This window comes from Symsagittifera roscoffensis, chromosome 9 (assembly GCF_963678635.1).
Source record: "Symsagittifera roscoffensis chromosome 9, txSymRosc1.1, whole genome shotgun sequence".
NCBI lineage: Eukaryota > Metazoa > Xenacoelomorpha > Acoela > Convolutidae > Symsagittifera > Symsagittifera roscoffensis.
In genome coordinates this window covers 28,307,699-28,325,325 of record NC_087070.1, presented here as the reverse complement: position 1 = coordinate 28,325,325, position 17,627 = coordinate 28,307,699, and the positions used below count along the sequence as shown (strand labels likewise).

At 35.5% G+C, this 17,627-nt stretch overlaps 1 protein-coding gene across 1 annotated transcript in view; it reads right to left on the bottom strand.

Moving 5' to 3' along the window:
• The window catches only part of LOC134854805 (trace amine-associated receptor 9-like), a 55,404-nt gene that overhangs the window by 12,446 nt on the left and 25,331 nt on the right, over nt 1-17,627 (bottom strand). The window contains exon 6 of the mRNA XM_063871161.1: nt 2,492-2,652. Coding sequence (XP_063727231.1) covers nt 2,492-2,652 — 161 coding nt within the window. The remainder of the gene's footprint in view (nt 1-2,491; nt 2,653-17,627) is intronic.

Here is a 17,627-nt window from a genome sequence, read left to right as displayed (position 1 = left end):
ATTATTGCTGTTGCAAGCTAGTTGTTTCAAGTGCTAAAAGGCTATCCAACTCGGTCGCGAGGAATTTTATCTTGGTCACACCGTCTTTGCCTCGGTCTGGAAAGTCGCGCCGTCTCTGTCTTGGTCTGGAAAACCGCGCCCTCTCCACTTTGGTCTGAAAAGTCGCGCCGTCTCCACCTTGGTCTGGAAAGTAGCGCCGTATCCACCTCGGTCGCGAAAGTCTTGAAGTTGCAATTTTTGGTCACGCTGGCCAGGCAGGTCGCGCCGTTGCTTTTTGAGTCGTGCCGTTTCCTGAGTCGCGTTGTATCCACCTTGGTCGCGAAAGTCGCGCTGTCACCACCTTGGGCTGGAAAGTCGCGCCGTCTCCGCCTTGTTCTGAAAAGTCGCGCAGTGTCCGCCTTGGTCTTGGGCATCTCTGCTCTGATTGCTAAAGTCGCGCCGCATCCACCACGTTCACTAAGAATTGTTCTTTGGTCGCGCCGTCTCCGCATCGGCCTGAAAAGTCGCGCTGTGTCCGCCTTGGTCTGAAAAATTGCGCCATCTCCACCTTGGTCTGAAAAGTCGCGCCGTCTTCGCCTTGGTTTGGAAAATTGCACCGTCTCCACTCTGAACGCGAAAGTCGCGCCACTTCTACCATGGTCGCGAAGAATTGATTCTTGGTCGCTCCGTCTCTGCCTCGATCTGGAAAGTAGCGCCGTTTCCACATCGGTCGCGAAAGTCTTGAAATTGCTATTTTTGGTCGCGTTACCAGGCCAGTTGCGCCGTTGCTTTTTGAGTCGCACCGTTTCCTGAGTCGCGCTGTATCCACCAGGGACGCGAAAGTCGCGCTGTCTTCACATCCGTCGTCGAAGCCCTGAAAAACTTTTTCTTAATCGCGCCGTCTCCATGTTGGTCTGGAAAGTTGCGCCATCTGCATCTCGGTCTGGAAAGTCTGAAAATGACTGAGCTTAGCCGCGCCGTTTCCTGAGCCACAGGGTCACGCCGTATCCGCCTTGGTTGCGAAAGTCGCCCCTGTGTTTTTGGGTCGCGAAATTCTGGAAATGGCAAATCTTGGTCGCGAGAGTCTGGACATAACAAATACGAGTCGCGATGTTTTGGTCGCGCCACCTCCGTTTGGGTCGCGAAAGTCGCGGCGGATCATCATGGTCGCGAAAGTCTGGAAATGCCAGGTTTGGTCGCGAAAGTCTGGACATGCATAATTTTGGTCTGGAAAGTCTGGACATGCCAAAATTTTATCCCGAAAGTCTGGACATGAATCTTTGACCCGAGCAGCGTTCTTCCATAACCAACTAATTGACTCCTACATAGCCATACCTGGACTAACTTTCACCGCTAACTACCTGGACTAAATTCACCGCAAAATTTTTCAGAAATTTTATGCCAAGAATTTGGACCCTGTTGAAAAATGTGGTACTTTTTGCGAGATATGAGCTATCTTGCGCTGTCACCGCACTGGACTGGAGAGTAGTTTTGAAAAGATTGAAAACGCATGGCCAACGATAAGAGATTGTTAACATTCTTCATCCTAATTAGGCCCAACACTTTACGTTAAGGTTCACCGCTTTTCCATCTTTTGATTTGAATAAACCATAGCACTAAAGAACTCAATTGAAATTAGACCAATTTAACACCAAGTTCCTCTGGCGAGGATGTTTTAGGGTCAAGGATATTACGTTGGCTCTAGGGATTTTCGGCCAATCAAATGAAGTATTTCTCAGAATTTTTTGACTCTGGTTTGCCGAAAACTTCCACTGAAACCAAAATAACATTCTTGCCCCTAAAAGGCTTAAGAAGGATGTTTTTTAGTCGTGTTCATTTTCAGTTTGTCTATCATATGCATTAAGTGGTCACCTTTAAATATAGTGATCTTTTGGACATCGATGAATGCTTTAAAAAACTGAAGCTTATTCATGCAATACAACCTACTACACAAATCTACTCTGTGAAAACAATCTAATGGGACACAAGTGCGAATGCGCATCATACGGACTTAAGTCATCTGGTCTTTATCCGTACAGGAATAAAAAATATATATATTGCGAGATCAAGTTAACATCCCTCCTCCTCAAGTGAGATTTTTCATCCAATCAGAAACGAAATATCTCTCGCTGCACTGAGCAGATTTAATTTAAGTTAAATTTTGATTGGAGAAACAGTTCAATGGATTATTTGGGGGGGGGGGGGGTAACTTGAATCATAACTTTTGGAATAAACTATGTCTGGACATAGTCCCAAACAATCGCGAAATGTGAACATAGTCCCGATCAAAGTCTGAAATATCTAAATTTTTTAAAGATTTTTTCCAGATTTTTTCGACCAGATTTTGCAACCCAATTCACAAATTAATGTGTAGATATTCGCGAAATAAAATCTGGTCGCAATGATGCAATTTGGGTCTAAATTTAAGTCGAGGACCTCGCCCCATTTTCAAAGGTGTTTAATGAAGAAAATTATATCTGTGGGGTTTGTGCAGGGGGTGTCTGTATCTTGCCTGTATGTCTCGTTGCGTGAATGTTTGGGTGGGGTCACTGCCGGAGAAGTTCTTGCCACTCTGATGCACTTTATCAAATATCTTGTAGCTCGTGAATGCCATCACAGCCAAAGTGGGAGGCAGAAGCGAGATTGTCTCGTACCACTGGATAGAGGTGTACTCTAAATAATACATCAAAAAACCATTAAGCACACGCGGAGAGAAACGTAGAAAAAATCGATTAATTGGTGCTAGTTCCGAAAAAGACAAAACTGTTCGTATCTGCGCAAAGCCCTGAATGTTTTGACTGATTTCAAGATCTATGAAGTAGTAGGGTTCGCTTTAAAAGAGCTGATGATAGAATCAGCCCCTCACACGCTTGTTAAGTACAAATTGATGTTTCGCGTATAGCAAAATATTAATTAGACCAAATATCATGCCTCAACTCAGTTTGGAACGACTTATCAGACGGATTAAATATCCGCTTACACGTTGATAGCTTGAAATATATCGCGCATTAATTGTCCCATTTTGGTCAAATAAGCATTCTTTAACACCCCATAAGTGTACAAAAATTAACCACAAGTGATGAGCTTTTTGTTCCGACTTTCGATACGAAAGTAACGAAATATTGGTGGGTTTTTTTTTCTTCAGACAAACTTCGACTTTTTAACTAGCTATTTTTGACGGAATTTTTTTTATATCATTCGAAAGCTATTGTTGTCTTTAGCTAAAATTTGAAAAGAGATTTCACCTGTGATCATTTTTCGTAAAATTTTGAGGGTTCAAAGATTGCAATATTGGCCATTTTCACAAATTTGGGACAATTGACGCGCGATATAATTCGCGCTATTAACGCGTAAGCGGAGATTTAATCCGTCTTAGAAATCGTTCCAAATTGGTTGAAAGAAGCTTATTTGCCATAATTGATTTGTTACAAGGAGCGAAATTTGTTGTTTTGTACGTTATATGGCGTGTGGGGGGATGATTTTCATAGAAAAATTTTCAAACTTTAGAAAAACTTTTCATTTTGTTTCATTTCATTTAATTTTTCCATGTTATTACTGCTCCATAAACGTTAAAAGGCAGTCGGAACTTTCAGGGCTTAGCCCTGATACGAGCAGTTTTGTTCAATTTGAGCTCAAACATCTGTACTTTTTGAATGAAAATGAAAACCGTCAAAAGTTGCTAGTTAAGAATTCAAACCAAGCAAAAATTATTCCGGAATAAAAACTGGTTTAAGCTGGCGCTGAAAAACTGGTTAACGCCAACAAAGTTAGACAGCCTTTCCAATTGGCTTATATTAACATGTGATCTAAAACAAATAAAATGGCGCTGAGGCAACCGACAAATCAATTTCAAGTATAAACAGTTCAGCCAAAGAAACTCAGATACTTCAGCCGAAGACAATTCCGAATTAGAAAGAAGAGATAAGATCAAAAATAAAAGAATCAAGTTTTTCTAATTGGATTAGAGCCAGTAGATTTTCAAAAGTTAAAAAAAAAATTGTGAAACATCAAATAACATACTTCAATTTATATCAAAACATTCATATCAAATTGTTCCTTTTTTGAACAACATGGTGTCATTTCGAAAAACCTGATTGTCAAACTGTACATTAACTACAAGTGTGTAAGCAAAATGTGAGGAATTTGACCTCAGATTCATTTAAATGAAACAGTAAGGAAAAGTTGAAATTTTTGTAAAAAGTAAAAAAAAGAATATGATAAAGAAGATTTTTCATTAAAAAAATATCTTCGATTTTTTTTAGTTTATCATTAGTATCATTTTGAACAAACTTGATTGTCATAATCTTTGTCTACCAAAGGTGAGCAAGCAAAGAGTAAAGATTCGACCCATGAGTTAGTTAGAAGATACAGAAAAAGAAACGTTGAAGTTTTTTTTATACAAAGGATGCTAGGAATAATAATCTGTCAAGTATCGTTAGAACAAATCAAGGTAAAAATTCTTAATGTTGGAAACAAATCAAATCTTTGCGTTACAAACAAGCAGTTTTAAAAATACTTCTAATAACAACTTGGAAACTTCAAATGTGAACTGTTCAGGTCGCAGGCGTTGAACTCTTCTGTCTGTAGGAAATAAATCCTTAAGGTTGGAACTTCTCTTCACTCCGCTGTTTGTTTTTTTTTCACACTTTTCTGTTTATCTCATCTATCGTCAGTTCCTATTTTTCTAACGTAAATTGTGGCAGACTTCTGTTTTAATTTTTAAGCCAGTGCAGTTGGCTAAAAGTTTACGAACCCCAAATTTTGCTGTAAAAAGCTAAAAATTCTAAAAACAAGGAGATGTCCAAAAACAACCTTTTTTGGCTAAAAAAAGCACTTAAGATGATGATGAGATTGCATTAGCGGAACAAATTAGCATGAAAGAAACTATTACCTTTAATTTGCAAATAGTTTTGCGATTTTCACTTTTTATGTCATTTTAAGACCACAAGGTAAATGTTTTTTTTTACAATCAATCTGCATGTGAGGATTTGCCCCATTATATATTCAAAAGAAACAAAAAATAAGAAATGATACAAAGAATTGAAATGTCGACATAACGTTTGATACATTGAAAATTAGCGAAAAAAAAAATAGCAAAAATTGTTCTACCACATCAAGATCAAACAAGATAGAGAAAACTGGTATTCCATTGAAACCTTTGATTTCAAAAAGAAGGAAACAATTGAATAATTGAGATAGTAATACGTACTGTATGAACATTTGCTAAAAAAATCTGAAAATTTGAATTAAATTTGTTCAGGTGGCACTGAGCTCGTCTACTTCATCAAATTGTTCCAAAAAAATGTTGGAACTACTTTTCTCTTCACATTGCCAGTGGATTTTCTATACGTCCTTGTTAAACTCTTTTTTCGTGAAATTGATGGTTTTCAATCCAATTTATCGACAAAACTACTATTTGGCATTCAATTGTCCCGCACAGTTGGTTATGTGCTGCCAAACTTTAGTTTGTAGTGAACTTTGAAACCAAGAAAACGACCCAAATGATTACACAAAAAAAACGTTAGAACCATCAAGGTCAACAATTTTAATGTAAGAAACAAATCAAATCCTAGGGTTAAAAATAAGCAATTTTGAAAAACTTCTAATAACAATTTGGAAACTTCAAATGTGAATTGTTTAGGTCGCAGGCGTTCTCTTCTGTTTGCAGGAAATATCTTCTTAAATTTGGAACTTGTTTCACACGTTTTTTCACAGGTTTGTGTTTATGTAATCTATCATCAGATCTCTTTTTTAACAAAAACTTAGTCCAGACACCTATTTGTTTTTTGAAAGCCTGTGCATTTCTCTAAAAGCAATACGATGTCCAGAAAACAACAGTTTTTTGCTATCGAAAGCACTAAAGATGATGTTGAGGTAGCATAACGGTAGCAAATTAGTATGAACGAAACTATTACCGTTAATTTGCAAATAGTTTTGCAACTTTGACCAAATTTGCCATTACTAGTCCAAGGTCCAAATTTTACAATTAATCCACATGCCCAACCTTATCAGCAAAAAGTGAAAGCGGAAGTTGTTATAAATAGGCCAACAAATTGAGTTAAAAGGATCAATTAGCAGATTAAGTGAAACAGTAAATAAAACGCAAGCAGTAAAAAACAGATATTGTTCGTCAAAATCTTCCAATCAACAAATAAACTTCATGCTCCACATCTAATAAAACTCAGTTTCCGTTTATTTGATTGACAGCGTGTCAATTCGAGAAAGTCTGACTTTCAAATTTTATATTCACTAAAAGCAAGTTTGCTAAATTTGAGGATTTGCTCCAAGATATTTTAACAAAAACAGTAAATAAAAATTGATACAAAGAAAAGAAACGTCGAAAGAAAGTTTGATACAAAGAAAATTAATTAAAAAAAATTTCACAAAAATTGTCCGACCAAGATCAAACAAGAAAAAAAACTGGTATTTGTTTGAAACCAAATTTGTTTTAAAAATAAGAAAAGATTTAAATCAGTAAGATAGTAATACGTATTTTTCAAACTCCTATTGAAAGATATTCGAAAACGTCAATTCGATTTGTTCAGGTGGCACTGAGCTGTTCTGCTTCAGCAATTCGTCCCGTAAAAGGTTGGAACTACGTTTCTCTTCACATTGCCAGTGATTTTTCTACACGTCCTTGTTCATCTCATCTGTCATCAAATTGTCGGTTTTTCATCTAATTTTTCGACAAAATTACTATTTGGCATTCAATTGTCCCGCACAGTTGGTCATGTGCTGCCAAATTTTAGCTTGTAAGGATTTTTGAAGCCAAGAAAACGACCCAAATGATTAAACAAAAAAACTTCATGCCCAGAAACAAACGAATAGCGTCAGCTAACACAAGCACTAAGGGAACCAAAGTGTTTGTAAGCGTCAAAATCTAAGAAAAAAATAGATCATTGAACTAGATAAAACAATAAAACTGAAGAATAAGTGAAACTGAAGCAGTAAGATTTTGTCCAATAATTTCCAATCAATCAATAAAAAAATTCTGCTCTATATGCAGTAACAGTTAATGCTCAATAAAACTTTAACCATTTTTTTTAAAATCTGCTTTTTACGCGAAATGATTTGCTTGTTAGGCAAGTTTCGAAAAATTTTGACGCGGAATTTTTTTTTTAATTTCATTTCAGTTTTAGCTTTTTTCAAATGCTAGCGATCTGATTGTCAATTCGAAGCGTTTCTTTGATTTTGAAATTATAAATTTATCAATAGTGAGTTCGCAATTCGTGCGGATTTGCTTTAAGAGTTACTTTGATGAAACCAAAAGGAAAAGTTATAAAACATCTTTTCGACACAAAGAACGTTGGCAGAAAAACTTTGTCAAAAATCGTTGGAACAAAAAGAGACAAAAAAATTAGAAGTAATTTCAAACTGTCAACTTTAAAATGAAAAAAAAAAATCTTGAGCTAATAATACATATTTTTAACAACCAGCTGTTTTTTCCAAACGACAGTGTTTATTTTATCTGTCATTACCGTTGCGATAGCAGGGGTTTTGCAATCGGGTACTAGAATTTTTCCCCCGCGAATAACTTTAGGCACAGAATGTTCAAAATTAGAAGTAGTAAATTTATGTTCAATTCCTAATTAATTCTTATTTATTTGCGTCTCCGGCACTTTTGGCCTGGAGATAACAAATACGTCTGGGACGGCAAAAGTCGTGGGTTCAAACCTGACAGGACCTGTTTTTTTCACTATCTATTCATCATTATCTGTATGCACATGATTTGTCGGCTGAGTTGTCATATTGTAAAACTGTTGATTTTTTTTGTTTTAGTTTATTTTTTTAACCTTTTAGTTGCTTTTAGTATTCTGATTTACCTCTGATGTTTGTAATTTTACTAGCCGTGACTTATGTTTTAGTTGTTTTTGTCTGAAGCCTTTATCTGCTCTAACAATTTCGGCCAATTTTTGTTTATCAATTAGTGACTCACTTTGAATAATTTTGAAGTAAAAAAATTTATTTATGCTCACCCTTGGACAGCACAAAAAATTCAAAATCATAAAAAAAATTCTAGTGCAAACTTTTTATGACAATTTTTTTTGATTTTTTTTTTCATTTTCCTTTTCTTTCGGCCTAATAGGTTTTGGTCTATATGACATCGGTACAATGGCTCTGTTGCACCCTTCGACAAGCGTAAAAAAATCGTGTGCGTGTCTGTGTTTTGAGGGTGAAAGCGACTTATTAACTAAGTATTGATGATTTCTTTGGCTTACAGGGTTTCTGCCTAGGTGTTTTTTGGCTTTGTTACGGTTTGGTTATTTTTCTTCTGATGCTTAAATCACATTTGAATGTCTAGGCATGTTTTTTAAATCGAAACTAGTTTTTTTTTGCTTTTCCACCTTGAACTTTCAAAAAATAAAATGCTTGATAAGTGTTTTATTAAGAGTGAGTAGGCAAAATGTGACCAATTGTCTCTAGAGTTAATTAAAAGGAACAGAAAAAAAATGAACAGTTTTGACCGAAAACACGTTAGTAATTAACGTTTGTAAAATCCCGTCAAGTCGCATCAAGTTAAAATGAAGACCCAAGTAACCGTTAAACTTAAAACGCAAATACAATAATTTTTTTAAAAAAGCGTCATTTTTTTAAAAAACTCTTTGGTAGTATTTTGGAATTATTATTTGTAATTTTTTAAGTTGTCTAGATATTGCCGAACCGCTATAAGTAATGATTTTTTCAGTAAATATACATTTTTTCCCATGCAGCCTGCTTGTTCATGTGCCTTTTGAAGCCTACCAGTTCTGTTACGAGTGATTTATGTCCTCAAATGCTTCTCAAAAATTGCTTTCGTTACGACGGAACAAATGTGTTTTGTTTCTGTCTTCACGATCCAGCCAAATACTGTTAATTTGCAATTTTTCATTACACCATATTGAAGTTGAGTTGGTTCAGTTTTCTTGCTTTCAGTTGTGAGAGGTTGCTTGAGGGTTTTAATGAAAACAGGGGAAAATTTCAGAGCGAAAGATGTTTTCAATCAGCTACAACAGGGTCGCAAACAAACTTTCGAAAAATATAATTAAGAAAAACTACGACTTCATAATCAATTGTTAACGGAGGCGCTTAAATAGCACTTAATTACATAACAGAGAAAAAAGTTAAATCTTCATTCTCTTTAACTACAGACAATTAAGCCACAGGTTTTGGAAAAAGAATTTTTCTTGCAGGCTAATTGCAAAACGCAAATTCAGGTATGCCTGTTAGAAATGAACTCAAAAATAACTCGCCGATGAGGTTTAAATTAAATTCCTTTCGGCTTGTAATTTTTGTCTTAAAAAGATAGTGAATCAGATCAGCGAAAATTGGTCTCTGGACAAAAATTTTGATAAATTTGGTCTGTGGTCTCCGCGTAAGCTAGTAAAAAATGTTTCATACCATTTAATTGCTGTCCATGGCTTGTCTCGGAGTAAAACATTTGAAAAACACAACAAGACTGCTTGTATCAGGGCGAAGCCCTGAAAGTTCCGACTGCCTTTTAAGGTTTATGGAGGAGTAAAAATATTTAAAAGTTAAATGTAATAAAGCAAAATGAATTTTTTTCATGAAAATCATCCCCCCACACGCCATATAAAGTACAAAAGGATATATTCAGATCCTTGTAACAAATCAATTATGGCAAACAAGCTTCTTTCAACCAATTTGGAACGATTTCTAAGACGGATTAACTCTCCGCTTACGCGTTAATAGCGCGAAAATATCGCGCGTAATTGTCCCAAATTGGCCAAAATGACAATCTTTAAACACCCATTACTTAACAAAAACCAATCACAGGTGAAAAATATTTTCAATTTTGAGCTCAAAACAACAATATCTTTCGAGTGATTTAGAAAAATGAGTTAAAAATTCGAAATGTGTCTCAAGAAAAAAAACGCACCCCGAGCACAAATATTCTGTTACTTTCGTATCGAAAGTCGGAACAAAAAAACGTACTCGTGTATATATATCCCAAATTTTTCTTCAATCTCAACTTTTAATTACCAAATAGTGTGTTGTTTTTAAATATATCCTCGTCTTAAAACAAAAGTGAATCGGATCAACGAAAAATGGTCTGTGGTCTCCAGATAAACTGGCTAAAAATAGAAAAGAATCTTCATACTGTTTAATTGCTGTCCACGGCTTGTCATTCCACTTACAATTTGCGGATTCCACTTACATTTGTGGATTCCGCAACAGCTCAATTTAACGATACAAATATCTTATCATTTGTTAGTGGATTTCACAAACTTCTGGTATCTCAAATACAGTTGCGTTTTCAGCAAATTCGCCTTTTTTGGAGCAATTTTGAGCGGTACAATGTTTTAGGTATTTGTTTGTGGAAACCAAAACAGCAGAGAAGATCAATGAAAAGTAGTAATGTTGCGGATTCCGCGACAAATCTGATTTTGGCCTGTTGCGGATTCCGCTTACAATGCACAGAATGCACAGTTTGGCCTCGTAATGTCGGTATTTGGGGGTAAAACGATTAAAGCAAAATGTGCAAAAAGGTCAGCTTAAGTTTTTAGAAAAATCTTATTAAAACAAGGCAACCAAAAGTATCCAGAGTTGACAAAGGCTCAAAATTTGAAGGCAATTTAAAAAACTATGTTCAAAGCCTATCCGAGAAAAACTACATACCCACAGCCAAAAAAAAATCTTTTTTCGCTCGCTCAAAAGTATCATTGAATGAACTTACTGTTAATTTGAAAAAAATCCGGATTTATTGAGTCACTAGTTCCTAAAAGAAGATACCACGATTTTTTCAACAGCAAAAAGCTTTTTTGAGACCAATGTTTTTCGAGAGAATGGCTCAAAAAAATTTACCAAATGAATTTTCCCAATAGATTCTAATTCTGGTCTTCATATTGAGGTCTTATGGACGCAGAAAACAGAAAATTCATTGATATTTCCAGAAATACCACTGCGATTAATCAAGCACAGCCAAATTTGACAAAAAAACAACAAAGTTGAGGCTAAGCAACATCTGAGCTCAGCTACTTCAGAGATTCGCAGGTATTCGTAATTCTCCAAAAAAAAAAATAATTTTGTGGCTTTTTTTAGGACCGAAGAACCGAAGACGTGCAAATTCTAAATTATTAATCCAACAAAAACAAATAATTCACCAGACCAAAAAGTAAAAAATCTAAAGGCAACAAAAATAGTCGCCACAAACCTAGTGCGGGCAACCCACCGTCTTATTTTGAGCCTCATTATGGCAAAAAAAGCTCGAACCCATCTTAAAATTACTCATAGACACATTATTCAATCTGCATTCTTAAAATAAACTTTAGTTATAAGACCACTTTTGTTGCAACACCTCAAGAAATTACAATAACGACGAAGTTTAATCAAGGTGAACAAAGTAATCATATTCACTAGATCTCAAATATCCGGTCTTTCAGACTACAACCTTTAAAAACGTGGTTATCACAGTGGTTAAAACAGATCTCCCTCCTTCTTTGATGTATACAAAAAGAAACCCAAGTGAACGAATTCGATTACCCTTATGAATTATCCAGTGAAACAAGTCCAAATTTTGTTTTATTTGAATTCATCCCTTATCAAAGGGTTGATGATTCAAAAACATTCTCTTGCCGCAGTCTTGATTCAAATGGATTAATCAAAAACGCATTGGTTGCACCACTGAACTAATTCGTCAAAAATTTCGAAGGCATTTTAAATCGAAAAGAATTTTTTTTTGTAGAATCGAAATCAGTACAGTTGCAAACACTTATACGTGCGGAAACTGCTTTTTTATAAGGAAATGGTAAAATTGATTTCGTGGCGGCTTGAACACGAACACAAACGGAACAATATGAAGCGTCATTCGCTCAACTCTCTGGACACTTACAACACGGGAGTTTATTTGGCACTTTGGCAGCTGGTATTGACCCTGTAGCTACCCGGGTTGACCTCCATACACCGAAAATGCTTTTCATACAATTCCATACATCAAGTGTATGGAAAAACGCTTGTCATACAATTTTATTTCTGGTTATGAAACACCGATGTTTTTTTTTGAAATAATTGCTTATACAATTCCCATATTAAGAAAACATTGACTAAACTGATTGATGTTGCTATAAGTTTGTCACCAGAGCAAACATTGAACCAAAATTTAACGTTGTTTCTAAACCCATTACGCTCATTTTAACTTCATAAAATTATAAACCGTTGATTGATATCTTGGGGTAACCAAGCGAGTATGCTTGCACTAGACTAAAATGCTGGAATAATGCTTTCATGATAGGATTTGATACCGCATTTTTAGGGTGCCAAATTGTTCGCACTCACAATCGTTCCAAATTAAATTGAGGCTAGCTAAATGGTCTTATTGTTCCGCATTTCGTAACGAAATTAACGGAAAATTTGTAATCGGGTAGTTTTTTTTTCAGACAAGTTTTGACCGTTTAACAAGCCTTTTTTGACGGAATTTTTCAAAATCATTCCAAAACATTGTATTCTTGAGCTTAAATTTAAAAAGATGTTTAACCTGTGATTAATTTTTGTAAAGTTATGGGGGTTTGAAGATTACCATTTGGGCCAGTTGGGGACAATTAACTCGCGATATACTTCGCGCTGTTAACACTTAAGCTGAGATTAAATTCGCCTTCACCAAACTCAATTTGGTTGAAGGAAGCTTATTTGCCGTAATTGATTTGTGTCTAGGAGCGAATTCTGTCACTGTGTTTTTATATGGAGTGTGGGGTGATGATTTTCACAGAAAATCTCAAACCTATTAAGCAAAATTTTTAATGTTTTTTTTCTAAAATTAAATTTTTCATGTTATTATTGCCAAATAGACCTTATTTAACGGGCTGTCGGAAAATTAAGGGCTTCGCTCTGATACAAGCAGTCTTATTATTTCTTTAAGCGACTCAAATTTCAACACTTTGATTTTGTCAGAATAAAATTCGTAGTTCGTCATATATTTCGTCTATCAAAAACTACTCGGCACCAATTAATGGGCAGTCGAAACATTCAGGCCTTTGCCCTGATACTAGCAGTCTTCTTTTTTAAAATTCTACTGTTGTTAAGAAACGTTTGTAAGCCAAAATTTCTTGTTCTTATTCAATTTTTTTAACTAAGAAATCAATTAGTTTCCCGGGTTAACCTCCATATACCAAAAATGCTACGCGTACAATTCAATAAACTAAGTCTGATTCGAACCACATTTGAAAGTTTCCAAAATTTTTCTACAGTGTCGAGGAAAACCGATTTGAAATTTTGATTTTTGGTCTAAATTCGAACTAATATTGCGTGAGTGTGTAGGCTTACAACAACTTAATTAAGCTTGCTTTAGGCCATGAAAACTTAGTTGTAGTAAATTAAAAGTAATTTTTGGAGTCTTTTAGCGCCAATTTATAAGTAAAGATTAAAAATTCCAAAAAGGGTCTGCAAAAATGTTGGAAAAAGTTTTATACTTTGTTTTTTTTAAAAGTTTTTTGTAGATTTTTTTGGTTTCTCCGAATGGCTTTTTTACTATGACTCTCAAATATATCTAAATTCTTTTTTTTTCGTTCGGATCGTTTTGTTTTGAACCGTGCGGAAAAAAACAACACTAATTTGAAAAAAAGTTTTTAAGCTTCTCTAAGACTTTGGTCGGAACCTTCTGTGCTACCGGTTATCGTTGTTACAATTGCCAAATACCTCTGGAGCGTTCAAATGGAGGTGGTTGTACAAGTATATAGCATCTTTTATTATCAAATAATGAATTGCATCGTATCTCTTAAATGATTTGGTGTCAACCGATGCATAGGGAAACTGAGAATTAAAATCAGGATCATAGATGTAATCAGATGATTGCCATAAATTGATACATGAGATGAGTGACAAGATTTTTATGAATAGTTTCATTAAGGATGAGGGTAATCGCTACACGCAATGGTCTCAAAAAGAGATTACTCCCATTCTGGTTTACACTTACTTATACTATTAAAGGGCTCCTTTCTCTAGTCATGACGTTTTCCCTTCATGAGGTTGAACAAATATTAGCAAAAATGTCCTTTTTGTTCGCTTTTTTTCAATATTTTTCCTTGATGCAATGCTCTGAGTATCCGCGTCAATAAAACAGAATCACCAAAAAATATTTTTCTTTTTTCAGTTTCTCAAATTGTGAGTTGCGAAGCTTATCCACTCAGTAATGATAACAGTAGTGTATGTTGGGGCAAAATCGGGTGGGGGGGGGTGAAGACTTTTAGTTATGAAGATGAGCTATAGACTATCCGGTCTTCACGGTATTCACCCTATGTATTAACATAGGGAAAATATTTCCCAATGTATTAAGTTTATAGGTTTCAGAGTTTGAGATGGCGAGAGGGTAAATTTCGAGACTGCCGATATAGCAATTCTTAAGATTCGACTCGGGATTTTTTGAAATCCTTTGTACTATGATGTGATAGTTTTCTTGATGTTAAGCTTCAGGTGGTAAGTTTCAGGAAAAATTCAAGCTGTTCGCAGTCAAATTTTTGTTTTTGTTTTTTAAAATAAAGTAGTAGACGTAAACAAAATTTTTCTCGGGCGAATATGTTTAATTTGCAACAGGAAATGTTACCCCCGTGGTAAGCGAGGTCGCTGAAGTATGTAAACAAGTTTTATGTTTGTTTATTTAAGCGAGGTAGTTGGCGTAAACAAAAACTTTTTCCGAAAAATATGTCAAATTTGCAGCAACAGATGTTACCCCACCCATGGTGAGTGAGGACGCTGAAGTAAGTAAACGAATTTTATGTTTGTTTACTTAAGCGAGGTAGTGAACGTCAACAACATTTTTTTCATATAATCAGGTAAAAATTGCCACACCAGATGTTACCCCCCCCCCCCCCCCCCCCACGGAGAGCAGGGAGGTCGATTACCACAAAAAACATTTGTTTGTTTATTTAATTGAGGTTGTGAAAAAAACAAACATTTTTTCAGGAAATTATGTCATATTTGTATCAACAGATGTTCCCCCCATGATGAGTGAGGACGCTGAAGTTTTCTCCGAGTTTTCCAAAACTTTCCCGGATATTTTCAACTAGAGTTCTTCAAATCGTAAATTTATTTTTCAATAAGAAAATGAATGAAGAAATATTTAATTAGAAATACATAAAAAACAATTACAAATTTAAAGTTACAGTAAAAATTACAGCATCAAATATATTTTATAGCATCAACTTACAATCATATAAAAAACATACTGTGTTCTTACATATAGTTACTAATAAAAATCAAAACATAAAAATCATGAAAAAGTTTCAAGTTTTTCTGGTAGACTTCAAAAAGAAAAAATTCTGAATAAGTTGCGTTCAAATCACACAATTTATCAATTTTTTGAAGTTTCCCTTGAACGATGCGCTGGTACTCTTTCTTCAAAAAAGAAAAGGCGCAACTTTCCCAAAGAATCGGTCTTTTGAAGTTTCTTGAAGTTTCACTTGAACCATGCGCTGGTACTCTTTCTTTTAAGAAGAACAGTTGAAACATCCCAATGAATCAGCAAACTAGGAAACTTTGTCCAATCGAGCAATCAAGATTAGGTGTTCTCCTCAATCATTGCTTGGAGCTGAAATAATTATTTTAAAAGAGTATTTTGTTAGTTGAGAAGGTTTATCAGAGGGATAAGACCCAAACCTGAGCTCAGGAATTCTTTAGATAAACTGATCTTTGATCCATCTTTCAGCTGAGAAAATTGAGAATTGATCCATCTTTGCAACTGTTGATCCATCTTTGCAACTGTCTGAGGAAATTGATCCATCTTTGCAAGTGTCTGAGAAAAATTGATCCATCTTTGCAACTGTCTGAGGAATCACATCAAATAACAATGAATTGTTGTTTTGATAATGCAATTTAGAAAAAACAGTTAGATTGTTGACTTACACACATTTAGGTACTGAATGAATAAGGTCCCATATACAAGTTGAAGAGATATCTCTGTAAACAGATATCTCTGAAGTTCTGGATAAAGCAACTGTTTGTAACATTCGCCCAAATACTACACAGCGACGGAGCGTAGAAAAAGTACGTATTAACGACTGGCAGGCGTCAGTTACCTTAATCCTACTCGTTTTTCACCGTCTCGACCTTGCCAGTTCATTTTCTGGTCCGTTTAGGGCTAAGTAAAAAGTTACTATTTTTAGGCCATCAGTCAAACGACTTTTGATCAGCTTTCGTTTACATGCGAACACAACCACATAGCTGAGTCTCGGATCCTCAGACTACGTGATTGCTATTAAAAACACGGCTCGAATATCCTCTTTTATTATATTTTTGATGACAGTTCTATATTAAATCCATTGGAGATGGATTGACCCTTTCCTCTTCCTAGCTACTCATATTCTGAAATATCAAATAATACCGGTGTCAATTCAAAGTTCTATGGCATCAGAGTAGCTAAAAAGTTAGTTTACTACAGTCTTTCACCATATAACAGTCTCTGGGGACCAAGCCTCCGCTTCCGTGTTCTCCTCGAGATAACGTTGTTATCACTCCCAATTCGTGGCACGGGAGGGTACTGCTTTCCACCACTTCCCCACCGAAGCCTCCTTTCCCACTAATTTCCTCCACTAAGGGTCTTATCGTGCGTGACTGTCACGATAAGAGGCTTCGTTTTTCCGTTTTCTCGTGTGACTGTTTTTCACTCTATTTGGTGTTGTTCTGTTTTTCTCAGCTTTTTTGATCAAAATGGCCGTTTTTCGTATTTCTGAGAAATACTCGCTCGTTAATCGAAATTTTGAAAAATCGAAGCTTCCAGAATATTTCAACCCTCCTTTCAAGCACTTTTTCGCTGTTAAGGCCTTTTCTCTCTAATTCGTGCTTTGTCGGAATGTTGCGCTGTGCCAATCTCGCAGAATGGCACAGTTAAGCTGCGTCCTGTAGTGGAGTTATATAAAAAAAAACATAGTGATTCTCAAAATCTTCCAAAGGAAGAGCTGGAAAATTTTTGTTGAGCTGCGTCGCTTCCATTGTTGTAACATAAGGGCGACCAAGAGATACTGTATTTAATAAAGCAATTTCTCTTCCACCCCGAGTAATCCTAAGTTCTATCAAATAAAATAGTTGAAAGGATTTTCATGCAAAGATCCTGCAACAGCTGAATTTGTATTCATTGCAACAGCAATTCTTTTCATTGGAGCATTATTGAAAACAATTTCCGGAAGAAACTGGTTTTGGCGAGATGGAATGATAAAGGTTCTTGCTATAATTTCTATGTAATTGTAATAAGCAGATTCTCCTCCCAGACCCCATTGCAAGTTTTGATGATTAGGTTCAGCTACTAAAAGCTTCTAGTAAACCGCAAAAATCAACAATTTTCAGACTATCATTCGGATTATCAGACAGCATGTAAAAACTAGGCCTAACTCGAATTAGTTCAATTCGAACTTTGGTTTTTAGTAGTAATGATTTTTCACTAGTAAATAAATCAAAGGCGAGCCTCCTTAGAGTGAAAAATTATCCCTGTTCCTAAGGAATTCGCTCTATCAGTGAACGGATACATATCAAATGCTTCCGGAAACTCTTCAAAACTATACCCATGACAACCAAGCATTCCTTTTTTACACACCGAGGACGAGTTCAATTCGTTCGGTATTTGTGCTTTATGAGGATATAAGCCATTGGCGTTGTAAACCATTGTATTGTTAAAATAAACTTCGCAATTGGAGAAAAGAGAATGTAGTAGATTGTTTACATAGGTA